At 58.0% G+C, this 13,130-nt stretch overlaps 1 protein-coding gene across 2 annotated transcripts; it reads left to right on the forward strand.

The window, feature by feature from the left end:
• The first annotated feature begins 308 nt into the window (after nt 1-308).
• Nucleotides 309-5,631, forward strand: PTGES2 (prostaglandin E synthase 2). 2 transcript variants are annotated; one of them, XM_004423506.3, is made up of 7 exons: nt 309-601; nt 1,806-2,003; nt 2,717-2,775; nt 3,163-3,312; nt 3,571-3,771; nt 4,160-4,277; nt 5,016-5,631. In XM_004423506.3, exons 1-7 carry the CDS (start codon nt 332-334, stop codon nt 5,136-5,138), a joined length of 1,119 nt encoding a protein of 372 aa, XP_004423563.1. In that variant the 5' UTR covers nt 309-331; the 3' UTR covers nt 5,139-5,631. The 2 variants fall into 2 exon arrangements, with proteins under 2 accessions (XP_004423563.1, XP_087275144.1); XM_087419018.1 differs by having other exon boundaries at nt 317-601; nt 3,571-3,741.
• The last annotated feature ends 7,499 nt before the right edge of the window (nt 5,632-13,130 follow it).

Here is a 13,130-nt window from a genome sequence, read left to right on the forward strand (position 1 = left end):
ATATTACAGACGACGCTGACACTCAGAGGCCACATAGCAAGCTACATGGCCGAGTTCCCTGCATTCGGCCCGGGTCACCACCATCTACATGTTCAGAAACCGGGGCATTTAGCGACTCCCAGACATCCCCGGTGTGTTTCTGTGGCTCTGACCGGTATGTGGAAGCTGGGCGTCCGGCATGCACACCTAGTCCCGGGAGGCCTGTCCTCCCCGGTCGGCGTCCCTGTCGCCCTGACAACTCGCCGGGAGTCGGAGACCCGGTCCTTTAAGACGAGTCTGAGCCCGGACCGTCTTGGTTTCGCGCGCCCGCCCGCGGCGCCGGTGAGAAAACATGGCCCTGGCTGCGCGGGCGCTGTGGCCCGGCGGGCGCGCTCTGGCCTGGGGGCTGGGCCGTCGCCCCCCGCCCGGACTTCTTGTGCAGGGCCAGGCCAGCTTCGCTGGGGCGGCGGGAGGCCCGGGCCCCGCCGCCACCGCCCGCAAGGGGAGCCCGCGGCTTCTGGGGGCGGCGGCGCTGGCCCTGGGGGGCGCCCTGGGGCTGTACCACACGGCGCGGTGGCACCTGCGCGCCCAGGACCTCCGCGCCGAACTCTCGGCCGTGCAGGTAAGCCCGGGCCGGGCCGAGCCGCGGGTAGGGGCCTTGGTGTCAGTGCTGCACTTCGGGACTTCTGGGAACCGGCGGGGACAGGAATCGCTTCCTCCGTCCGCTTGTGACCTTGGGCGAGTAACTCGGTTTTAAGCCTCCGAGCCCTCGGCGTCCTCATCTGTGAAATGGGGGCTCTGCTGATGCTTGCTAACTCGAATTGTTGTCTTTGCCTTAAAGTCGTTTTTCTAACGTGTTTTAACGGAAAGATTTGGTGATGGTAGAAAAGGGAAAGAAAGCCTCTTTCACAGTTTAATCGCTTTCCAAACATTTTGTCGTCCCCCTGCCACTGTCCCCAAATCCTAAGATTGTGTATTTATTTATTAGTATTGTTATTAGTATCTTTATGGAACCGATGACTCTTAGACTCCAGGCGCCAGACAGGGAGGAACAGGGAGGTGTCCCTCAGCCGATGGTGGCCCAGCTGCCCTTGAGATGCTTTACACACAGCCGCAACACAGCCTTTCTCTGCTCCCACCCCACCCCACCACCCACCCACAGCGGTCCCTCTCCTGATGCAGGAGGTATAGGGGTGGGTGGAAGGGGAGTGGTGTTCTCTGTATCTCCCTACCCACCCCTTGGGCCAGCCTGTTTCCCGTCTGAACATGGAGGGAGGTGGACTGAGCTGTGGCTTTCCAACGCGGGTACACTGCAGGCTCACCTGGGGCTTTCCTGCTGAATGTGCGGGGTCCAGGGCCCTGGCCTGGTTACAGCCCTCCCTCCTGGAGATTTGAGGTAGACCCCACTCTGGCTGACACTGGGCTCTGCCGCCTCACCGAGAGCTCCCTGGGGTTGAGGGAGTGGGGATGGGCACTCCCAGTTGAAATAATTCTGCGTCTGGGGGAGCACACCTGTTGGTGTCTGGTGTTCCCTTGGGACAGGAGGGAGAGGAGAAGTGTCTGTCCAGTGTCGGCCAGAGACTGGAAGATTCCCCGTAGCTGGATGGGTGCTTGAGCCTGGGCTGTCTGTCCACTGCACGAGCCTGCTCCCCACCTCCCTGCGTCTCCCTTTCTCCCTGCCACCAACCCCCCATTCCTCCCAATGTTCTCAGGGTCATCCTAGGAAACCGCCCTGGGAAATCTGTTGGCTTGGGGGCGGGGCCTGGGTCTGGAAGCAGGCCTGGGCACCAGGCCTCAGAAGCCCCCCCTCTCTGCTCACCACCCAGCTCTCCCTGTCCGGCCGCTTGCAGCTGACCCTGTACCAGTACAAAACGTGTCCCTTCTGCAGCAAGGTCCGCGCCTTCCTCGACTTCCATGCCCTGCCCTACCAGGTGGTGGAGGTGAACCCCGTGCGCAAGGCCGAGATCAAGTTCTCCTCCTACAGGAAGGTGCCCATCCTGCTGGCACAGGAGGGAGACAACTTGGTGAGCTCCGGGAGCCCTGTCCTGGGTTGTCTCGGAATCCTCCAGAGGGGGCCCTGCTCTACAGCCCTGGAAGGAACTTGGGCTCCCTGGGCCTCAGCTGAGGATTCTGAGGGCAAAGTAGCTGGATTACAATAGATGCTCAATAAATGTAGGCTCCCTTCTTCTCCACCAACACCAAACCCCAGTCGGGTTTAGGGAGGCAGAGCACCACAGAGCCTAACAAGGTGGGCTCTGAAATCTGGGTGATCTGGGTTCGAGGTGTGGCTCTGCCACTCACTGGCTGTGTGACTTGGGGCCAGTCACTTAGCCTCTCTGGGCTTCCTTCTTCATTAATCGAGGACTATACTCTCCTGGTTGTAGGGACAACAGATATGAAATGCCTGGCACAGTGCTTGGCACCTATTATGTAGCTTCTGAAGTCCATCCTGCCCCTCAGTGCTCGGGAGGCCCAGCGGGTGAGTGGGCCAGGGCCCAGCCTCTGGGTCCTCCCCACACCCTCCTCCCCGTTAGCCACACTCGGGTCTCCCTTGTGATGGGCCGTCCTGAGGGCAGGGACTGGGTCTTAGGAGGAGGGCATCAGTTTTAGGGGTGAGCCCCCAGCGATGGTCCACCTGCCCAGTGTTCACGGGTGCCTGGGGTCGGTGTTGTTTCGAGCCCCCAGTGACCTGCCGGTGGCTAGGCAGCTCCCCTGACCTAAACCAACTCTTCTCCAGCAACAACTGAATGACTCCTCGGTCATCATTAGTGCCCTCAAGACCCACCTGGTGTCAGGGTAAGAGCACCCCCGGAGGCCCAGGCGGGCATTGCATTCATCCCTTCTCCTGTCTCCAGGGGGGCCTCCCCTGAGTTCCTCCATGAGAGCAGGATGGGGCTGCTGCTTAGATTTCCAGAATGGGCCGTGGGCGTGCTACTCTGAGCCTCCCCCGTCTCTTCTCCACACATCTCCCTTTGTCAGGGAAGTGCTCCTGGTGTCTGCCCCAAATCCCTCTTGCTGCAGGACCTGCTGTGTCACGCGCAAGAGGATGGAAAGCTTTTGTGGACCCGTCCTGGCTCCACCTGGGGCTGGGACAGGCTGGGTTAGTCACTCCCCCTAAGGAGATGAGGGCTCAGTATCCCGGAGGAGGAAGGAGTTGGATGAGACTCTGGCTGTCTCCCAAAGGCAGTCCCTGGAAGACATCATCACCTACTATCCGCCCATGAAGGCCATGAATGACCAGGGCAAGGAGGTGACTGAGTTCTGCAACAAGTACTGGCTCATGCTGGATGAGAAGGAGGCGCAGCGGATGTATGGAGGGAAGGAGGCGAGGACGTGAGTGGGGCTGGGGCTGGCTCCGGGCCGTGGCGAGGGCGGGGTCTTCCAGGGGGGACCAGGCTGAGCAGGAAGGTGTGAAAGGGAGCAGTGTGGGCGACCATGAGCGTCGGGGCTGAGTCTCTGTATGGACCTGCTGCTGGGGCCTCGGCCCCCGTCCATACGCTGGGCGGTCTAGACAGTGCGTCTGCTCCAGCACCTCCCAGGCCCCGGCTCAGGAAGCCCACCGGCCAGCGCTCTGTCCCCCCCGGCCCGCAGGGAGGAGATGAAGTGGCGGCAGTGGGCGGATGACTGGCTGGTGCACCTGATCTCCCCCAACGTGTACCGCACACCCGCCGAGGCGCTGGCCTCCTTCGACTACATCGTCAGGGAGGGCAAGTTCGGGGTCGTGGAGGGCGCCCTGGCCAAGTACATGGGCGCAGCTGCCATGTACGTCATCAGCAAGCGGCTCAAGAGGAGGTGATGGCACACGTGTGTGTATGTGTGCATGTCTGTGTTCACGTGTGTGTGTGTGCAGGCGCCTGGGGGGCTGCTGTCCCCAACTCCCTGGCATTAGCCAAGTCGGGACTTGAACCCAGAACTCCTGATCACCTTCCCCACCCCCGGGAAGCAGGGCTGGCCTTGGCGTCCAGAGCTGGTCCCTGCCTGTGCCTTCCTCTGTTTCTCTCTCTCATCCTCCCTGGTCCATGCCCTCCCCATCTGGGGCGGATGGGAACTGAGGGCTCTGCAGGTACAGTGTCCCCCCACCCCCACCCCGAGAGCAGCCCTGGCCCCCAGACCTTCCCGCTTCGCCCCCCGGACCCCGGGGACAGAGTTCCCCTGATGGACTTCCCCCGTTCCCGCCCAGGCACCACCTCCAGGACGATGTGCGTGAGGACCTCTATGAGGCCGCCAACAAGTGGGTGGCAGCTGTGGGCAAAGACCGGCCCTTCATGGGGGGCCAGAAGCCGAACCTGGCTGATCTGGTGAGTGTGGTAGTGGGGGTGTGTGTACAGACTGAGGGGCCTGCCCTTGGGGTCAGCGGGGCCTAGGCAGGAATGCCCAGTTGTAGGCAATACCTACATCTCCCAGCTCTCCCACCCCTCGGAGGCACCTGGCCCCATCTTAAGGAAAACCAACTACAAGGAACTGTTTTGGTTCACATAACTGACGAGTTCAGGGGAGGGCTTGGCTTCAGGCCCAGCTGGATCCAGGGCCTGAGTGGTGTTACCAGGGCTCAGACTCTCCATGAGCATCTCCTTGGAGTTGGCTTTAGCCTGAGGCAGGCCTGGGTCACTGCTCCAGCCTTCCATCCAGCAGAAGTCTTGGGACAGTGTCTCATTGGCCTGGCTTCAGTGCCAATCCTTGAAGCAGTCCTACAGCGGGGATGGAATTTGTTGATTGCCAGGTCTGGGTCTTGGAGCTGGCTGGTGGGGTCCCTTCTCCCCAGATCTCAGGACCTGAGCATGGGGAAGGCATTTTCCCAGAGGAAACGCCTGGTGGGTTATTGCCTAGAAAGGAGGTGTGGGTGCTGGAAGGTGAGACCTGCAGTCATCCCACCCACTTCATTCAAAGCCCTGTGTGCAAATCTGGCCCTTCGTTGGGTCACGGAGCTCTCAGAGAGGGAGGAGACGGCCCCAGGACACACAGCTGGCAGAGGATGGGGCATGTCTAGACGCCTGCTCTGGGCCAGGCCGTGGTGACAGTGCTGTTTCCACCCCCAGGCAGTGTACGGCGTGCTGCGTGTGATGGAGGGCCTGGAGGCCTTCGACGACCTCATGCGTCACACCCGCATCCAGCCCTGGTACCTGCGGGTGGAGAAGGCCATCGCTGAGGCCCCGCGGTGAACGGAGCGTCCCAGGGCGGGGAGGATGGGGAGGCAGCGGAAGACGCAGGCTGCCTGGGACCAGGGCCGCTGGACCAGCACCTGGCAATCCTGTGCAGTGGGCACAGGATCCTTCTGCCTCTTGCCCACCCTCACCCCCCCAGCCCTCTCCCTTCTGACACTGGACGCCTGCTGGGGCCCTGGGACGTTGGGGGACAAAGCCCAGGATTTCCGTTCACAGCCCCTCTGAGGGCACAAAGGGGTCACACACACTACCCCCTGCCCTGGGCCTCCCTGCTCTTCAGCAGTTCTCCAGGGCTCTCAGTGGCCGCCTTGTCTATACCCTGGGTGGAATTGGGTCAGGCTCCCACCCTGGACAAGGGAAACAGGGACAGTCCAGTTTAGGGAGGGCTCATTCCTGGCTCCCCCTGGTTCCTGCTCTTCACCGGTGGCCCTGGGGCTGTGTCATGTTCGCAATAAAGAGGGTTTGTGGCTCCCCTTGGGGGGCGCTGTAATGGGGGTCTGTGGCCTGCTGCAGTGCGGGGTGCCGGTCAGGCAAGGCTTCAGGATGAGGCCACGGCCAGCCCTGGGGTAACTACATTTTGTCCTCTGTTTACTAAATGTCAGGACTGGAGTGACAGGCTTCGCAGGCTTGTGTCACGTCATCCCTGGGACCCCAACATGGGATGCACAGTGGAGAGGCTCGAAGACGGCCCAGGGTGTGGGTCTGGGTGGTGACACCCCTCTCTGTGCCTTCATTTCCTCATCTGTCAAATGGTCATAACAATAGCCCCCACCTCGAGGGGAAGTTGTGAGAGTTCGATGACAAGACGGAGGTCAAGTGCGTAGCAAGATGCCGGCTCAGCAGGGGCCGGAGTTGTTCCAGCCCCACTCTACAGACAGGAGACCCGGGTTCAGAGAGCACAGTGCCTTCCAGGGCCCCCCTGGCAGCAGGTGGCCAGCCCCGGGCTTCACTCTCAGGCCTGGGACTTCACAGGGGGTGGACGTGGGGATGGGGGTCTATAGGGAGAAGCCGGCCCTGGGAGCACGGGGGGACTGTGGGTGGAGCCCCCTTCTGAGCAGAGCAGCCCGGGTCGGGGGTCCCCGTTCCCCCGGTTCAGCAGCTGAGGGGCACAGTGACCTGCTGAGGTGGCCAGTGAGCCCAGCTCTAGCCCCTGGGCCCTTGTGGACATCTGTCCTTGTCGGCATGTCACGCTGGCTCGTTCTTCACGGCTGCAGAGTGCCCCACTGCATGGATGCACCACACCCATTGGCCAGGCCTGTGCTGTGGGGCACCAGGGGGCTCCCCCTTCCTGTCCGCCTGTGGGTGTTGAGTGTGTGGGGCTGTGGGAGGAAGGAGAGAAGCCGAGGCCTGAGGCCATGCCAGTCCAGTATGAGGAGCTGTGGAGGCTGCCTTGGGGGGGCCCACAGGTGTCAGGGTCCCCAGAGCCACCGCTGTGTCCAGAATGCTGTTCTCGCTTCATTGGTCAGGTCATAAGTCCCGAGGGGCCTTTGCTCCAGGGGCCTGGGGTGGCCTGTGGACCCCAGAGTCCCCTTCAGGTCAGGAACTAGGCCGGAAGCGCCATGGGGTGCTGAGGAAGGGCCTTCCCCACATCCCTGCCTGCACCCCAATTTCCTTTCCTTCACAGTCTTCCTGCCACCTGCCCGGGTCACTTGGTACCTTTCCAGCTGCACAAGGAGGCTGACTCGCCTCTCTGTCTCAGTCCCAAATTCCCCAAAGGGAGCATCTGATGTGCCCGGCTTGGGACAAGGTGTCCACCTTCTGTCCATGACATCGGGTCCGGGGGAGAGTCTCACCACCCACAACCCACTCTGTGCTCCCTGCCCTCTCTGCTCCTGCTCAGCCCAGAGAGTCTGTCTCCCAGCCTTGGCTTCCCCTTGAGGCCCAGTCCCACTAAGGAGGCCCCGGGTTCAGGCCAGGCCCCCAGCTATCAGCCATCTCCCCTCTCCCTGTTTTCACAGACTCAGAGATGTTTTCTTCTGTCTCCACATTTTGCAGAGGAGGATATGGTTGGTGGCTGAGCCATGCAGGGGAAAGGGGCCTGACTTCTTTTTTTTTTTTTAAAGATTTTATTTATTTATTTTTTCCTCCCAAAGCCCCAGTAGATAGTTGTATGTCATAGCTGCATATCCTTCTAGTTGCTGTATGTGGGACTCGGCCTTAGGATGGACAGAGAAGTGGTGCCTCGGTGCGCGCCCGGGATCCGAACCTGGGCCACCAGCATCGGTGCGCACGCACTTAACCACCAAGCCACTGGGCCGGCCCAGGGGGCCTGACTTCTGACTAGGGTTTTTTCCCTGGGGCTGCTACAGGCAGAGAGGAGCCCACCTGCACCATCCTCGAGCTCCTCTGCTGAATGGTCACCTTGATGAAAAGTCCAAGGACTGTGCTAGCTAGACCGGTTCCCTGGGACTGGGACTGGAGAATGGCCAGTGAACCCAAGGCTACCATGGGGCACTGACTGATCCCTGCTTCTTTCACTGAGTATCCCCAGCCAAGAGATGACAACCCTGCCTCAGTTTTCCCAAATGTTGGTGGCTGGGCCCTGGGCGTGTGTTCCCATAACCACCAGAGGGCGGTAGAGGATGCGAGGCCCTGTAGGAGCTGGTGCGGGAAGCTCGTGACAAGGCCAAACAAGGCCTGGTGCTGCCACCTTGTGGCCAGTTCTGGGATTGCATCTTCTCTGGGCAGTCTTCGTTATCTAAGATCTCTTTGCCCATCTGTAAAATGGATTCACATAAGGGTCTGAAGATGGGCAGGTAGGAAAAGCCACGCCTCTCAGGGGAAAGGGCCCCAAGCCAGGAACCCCTGCCCCATCTTGGTCATGCTCAGGTCACAGCATGCCCCCTGTGGCTTTGATGGTGGCAGAGGGCCTGAGGTGGGAACCCCGCCACTGCCTGCGGTGACCTTGGGCAAACCCTTGGGGGTCAGTTACCCTCCATGGGGTTGGTGCCGTCAAGAATGAGAAGGTTGGGCCGGCCCCGTGGCTTAGCGGTTAAGTGCGTGCTCTCTGCTGCCGGCGGCCTGGGTTCGGATCCCGGGTGCGCACCGAGGCACCACTCCTCCAGCCATGCTGAGGCCGCATCCCACATACAGCAACTAGAAGGATGTGCAGCTATGACAGACAACTATGTACTGGGGCTTTGGGGGAAAAATAAATAAATAAAATCTTAAAAAAAAAAAAAAGAATGAGAAGGTTGCACAGAGTCGATGTGCTGAGTTGACATGTGAAGGGCGTTACATGCAGCCGGTGGGGGCCTGCTGTCTGTTCTCCGAACACACTCCCTCTGTTCCCAGCCGGGCTTCCAGAGCTCACGGTCAAGAGTGCCAGGAAGTAAGAAGGGAAGCGAGTCATGAGAACTCCAGATCCTTCCTCCCTGCGAGGCAGGGGGGTCCTCTGGGAGGGGGGGCGGCCACAGCTAGGGCTTCAGGGATTATGGTTTGCTTTTTTCTGTTGTCAAAGTGTTAAATTTTAAAATTTCACTTTGATTATGGAAATAATTAATGTTTATTGTGCATAAATAGAACTTGCAGGTAAGCAAAAAGATGATACCAGTTATTCACAGTCCCACCAACCAGAGGTGTAACCACGTGACAGTTTTTTGGAGTACAGCCTTCTAGTTTATTTTTATGTAGCCTACATATAGTGTATATATATAAAATTTATATTTTTGTATAATAAATATACATATCTAACAGTTAAAAAGGGCCTATTTCATGGCAAGCACTGTTTCAAGCTCTTTACATATATTACCTTATTTAATCCTTACCATATCCCTATGAGGTGGGTACAAATATTCTCATTTTACAGACAAAGAAACAGGCATCAGGAAAGTTAAGTGAACTCCCTTGTGTCACACAGCTAGTAAGTGGCAGAGGCAGGATTTGAACCCAGATCTCCTGAGGACTCCACAGTCTGTGATCTTTATTTTATTTATTTTAATTTTTTGTGTGTGTGTGAGGAAGATCAGCCCTGAGCTAACATCCATGCCAATCCTCCTCTTTTTGCTGAAGAAGACTGGCCCTGAGCTAACATCCATGCCCATCTTCTTCTACTTTATATGGGACGCCGCCACAGCATGGCCTGACAAGCAGTGCGTCGGTGCGCGCCCGGGATCCGTACCCTGGCTGCCGGCAGTGGAGTGCGCGCACTTAACCGCTACGCCACGGGGCCGGCCCCACAGTCTGTGATCTTGATCACAGTGTCATATTGCTCCTCTCTCTCTAGATATGTTTTTCTTTTCTTTAAATAAAAATTCAGATCACACAGTAGCTCCTCTATGGTGAACGTATTCCAGATCAGTAACTGTTCTCCCTCCCCGTTGCTAATGACTGTGTAGTATTCCACAGTATGCCGTGGTCCACGGAAGACTGTTCCCTAATTTTTTATCCGGTTGGATGGGAAGGGTTTTGATGGGCAAAAGTGTGTAATAGGGAACAGGGCTTGTAGTGGGGGAAGGTGTGGCATGCTGAATAATGGCCCCTAAATATATCCAGGTCCTAATCCTTGGAACCTGTGAATGTTAGCTGACTGGTAAAGGGAATTTGTAGATGTGATTAAATTAATGCTTTTGAGATGGAGAGATTTTCCTGGATCATCTGGGTGGGCCCTAAATGTAATTAATCACTAGTGTCCTTATAAGAGGGAGGTAGAGGGAGATTTGACTAAAGAAAAGATGTGACTACATAAGCACGAGGCTGGAGGAATGCGAGGAAGAGGTCTCAAACCAAGGAACGTGGACGGACAGGCTCAAGAAGCCAAGGAAACAGATTCTCCTCGGGGCTCCGGAAGGAACCAGCCCTGTGGACACATTGATTTCAGCCCAGTGAAATTGATTTTGGACTTCTGGCCTCTAGAACTGTGAGAGAATAAATCTGTGTTGTTTTAAGACACCACGTTGGTGGCAGTTTGTGGCAGCAGCCATAGGACACTAGTACAAATGGTATAAGCCAGTGCAGTCAGGGGAGAGAAACGGCTCCAAGGAGTCCAGTGATGTTGGGCCAGTCCCTGGCCCGTCTGTCAGTTTCCTCCTTGGTAAAATGAGGGGGTGGGGGTTGGTGCAGCCAGGGGCGCCCCACCCTGATGGGAGTGGGTGGAGCCAGCTCCCTTTCTCATCAGCCTCCATAACTGCCCCGGGGAGATAGTGCTTCCCCCTGGGCCTCAGGGGCTGTGCTGATGGGTGATAGCAAGTGGCCAGAGGAGATCACCTCTTTGTGGCCACTCTCCAGCGGCCTGTGTTACGGGAAGCCCAGAGCAGGCTTGTTGGGCCGCCTGGGGGCCTAGGGCATGCCTCTGGCCCTCTCTGGTCAGTCTCCTCATTCTTGGTTCCCCTCTGCCCTGCTGGCTCACTCCCCGCCTGCTGGCCCTTCCCAGCCAGCCCTGACCACCCTCTCCAGCCGCCATGACCGGGCCTCGCTGGTCTGCTCCAGCTCCCTCGTCGTCGGCCCTGGAGGGCAAGGACCAAGGTCCATCCCTGGGCAGTGGGGCCCACACCTCGTCCACTCCTCCTCTCACCCTTCCCCTGCATTCCAACCCGCTCAGACCAGTGAGATCAGGACCGGGGGTGGCCAGGTGGGCAGTTGAGCACATGGCTTCAGGGGCAGCAAAGCTGGATGAATCTCAGCTCGACATTGACCCTTTGTAGGACCCAGCGAGTCCTTCCCCTCTGAGCTCTAAGGAAGGCATAGTGCTCTTCCTGCTCGTGAGGAAACTGTGGCTCAGAGAAGCACGAGATTTGCCCAGGATCACACCGCAGGAAGCTGTCAATCACAGGCCTGCCCCACGTCCCCCAGGTTCTCTGTGACCTCCTGGAGAGCAGCCAGGGACCAGGTGCCACCCGCCTGAGGTGAGGCGAGGAGTGCCTGCCCCTTGATGAAGGTCCCCATGGGTGGACCGTGGCCTGGTTCCAGCCTGCTGGGCCTGGCGTGGGCAGGGGCTCCCCGTCCGCTGGGCCTCCAGTGGAGCCTGCCCTATCTTCACCCCTGTGCTTGCAGCACTGCAGGGGGCTGTTGGCCTACATTCGAGGCCCTGTCACTTATGCACGGTGAGGTCCTGGGCAAGTCCCTTCCCCTCCCAGAGCCTTTGTTTTCTCATCAGTAAAAGGGGGTCATGGGGCAGCAGCACCTCACAGACCCGCTGAGGGCTAAGTGAGGTCATGTGTATACAGCTGGCGCTCCATAAATGGCGCTCTCAGCATTAAGAGACGAAAGGGTCTAGCTTCAGGAAAGAGGCGCAGAGACCTGGCCAGATCCCACAGCACTGGTGGCTCCCCAGCCCCCAGGGGTTGGCTTCAGATTTCGTCTCAGATGCCAGCGATCCCAGGCCCACATGACCTCCTCGCCCGGGAGGCCGGAATGAGAAGCATTTCAGGGGGAAATTACTCTGCATGTTTGGAATCCTGGTTAGGGGAGGGGAGCTGGGAGATAATGCTGTTTATTAAGGACCATTTCCTGTCTGTTTCAACTTTCCAACAGCCCTCCCAGGCCAGTCTGGAGGTCAGAAGTCTGAAACGCGGTTTATGGGGTGAAAATCAAGGTGTCCTTCGGGAGGCTCTGGGGACAATCTGTTCCTTGCCTTTTCCAGCTCCTGGAGGCCGCCCGCATTCCTTGGCTTGTGGCCCTGTCCTCCATCTTCAAAGCCAGCAACCTGGGCTGAGTACTTCTCGTGCCATCTCCCTGGCTCTCTGCCTGCCTCCCTCTCTCACATTGAAGGATCTGTGGTTACACTGGGCTCACCTGGATAATCCAGGACGACCTCCCTATTTTAAGGTCAGCTGATTAGCAACCTTAATTCCATCTGCAATCTTAATTCCCCTTTACCCTGTAACCTAATTCACAGGTTCTGGCGATCTTTGAGAGGGCATAATTCCACCAACCACACCGTGGAAGATGTGGATGGGTTTCAAGCAACTAGTAACAATTCATTAGGCACCTGGTGGGTGCCGTGCACTTACTGGGAACAGCAGTGAAGAAAGCCAAGTACCCCCTAACCTCCCGGAGTTGACAATCACATGGGAGGAAATAGACGGTTAACCAGGACTGACAGCAAGCAGTATAGTGGATGGCGACAATACTAGGGACAAAAAACGGGATGGGGAATCAGCTAGGTTGGGTGGGGAGAGCGGGCTGCCATTTTAATGGGGTGGTCAGAGAAGGTCTCGTGTGAAGGTGATACGTGAGCAAAGACCAGAAGGAGGGGTGAAGGAACAAAGGAGACAAGCGTAGTAAGGTGAGGCTCCGCGCTCCACCCTGCTCAGAGCACCTGCCCCCGTCAACTTTCATGCTGGAGAAGCCCCTCTCCCGCCGGATGGAACTGAGGACCTGGAAGGGTCCGCAGGCCACCACCCCAAGGGGAAGCCTGGACAAGGTGGGATGGCAGGTTAGGGATGGGGGGGCCAATTTGCCAGGACCCAATGGTTGGGTCTATGCCCGTCACCCCGGTAATGAACAACTGAGGCGAGTGGCATATTAGCTTCCTGGGGCTGCTGTCACCACAAAGTGGGATGTCCTAAAGCAGCAGAAATTGATTCTCTAGCAGTTCAGGAGGCTGCAAGTCTGAAATCCAGGAAGTCTGAAATCTGGAGGGTATGAGGGAGAAACTGTTCTGTGCCTCTCTCCTAGCTTCAGGTGGCCGCCTGTGGTCCTTGACTCGCAGCTGCCTCACTCCAGCCTTTGCGTCTGTGGTCACATGGCATTCTCCCTGTGTCCAAATTTCCCTCTTCTATAAGCACACCCATCATTGGACTTAGGGCCTACCCTAATCCAGTGTGACATCTTAACTGGATTACATCCGCAAAAACTGTATTTCCAAATCAGGTGACATTCTAAAGTTCTGGGTGGACACGAATTTGGGGGGACACTAGTTAACCCAGTACAAGTGGTATATGCCAGTGTCACACATGGCACTCTTCCGTGCCTCTGTACAGCCTCTGAATGGCAGAGCCGCAGAGGGCTCCCCAGTTGCTTCATACTATTGCCTGCCAGCCCGGACCT

Source organism: Ceratotherium simum, chromosome 29, assembly GCF_057802395.1.
Source record: "Ceratotherium simum simum isolate JZ-2026a chromosome 29, ASM5780239v1, whole genome shotgun sequence".
Taxonomy (NCBI): domain Eukaryota; kingdom Metazoa; phylum Chordata; class Mammalia; order Perissodactyla; family Rhinocerotidae; genus Ceratotherium; species Ceratotherium simum.

Excerpts from the sequence above, each read along its gene's own strand:
- PTGES2 (XM_004423506.3), top strand. The coding sequence starts at position 332 with ATGGCCCTGGCTGCGCGGGCGCTGTGGCCCGGCGGGCGCGCTCTGGCC. Across the intron at positions 602-1,805 it reads CCGAACTCTCGGCCGTGCAG|CTCTCCCTGTCCGGCCGCTT; the intron begins GTAAGCCCGGGC and ends CTCACCACCCAG. Across the intron at positions 3,772-4,159 it reads AGCAAGCGGCTCAAGAGGAG|GCACCACCTCCAGGACGATG; the intron begins GTGATGGCACAC and ends GTTCCCGCCCAG.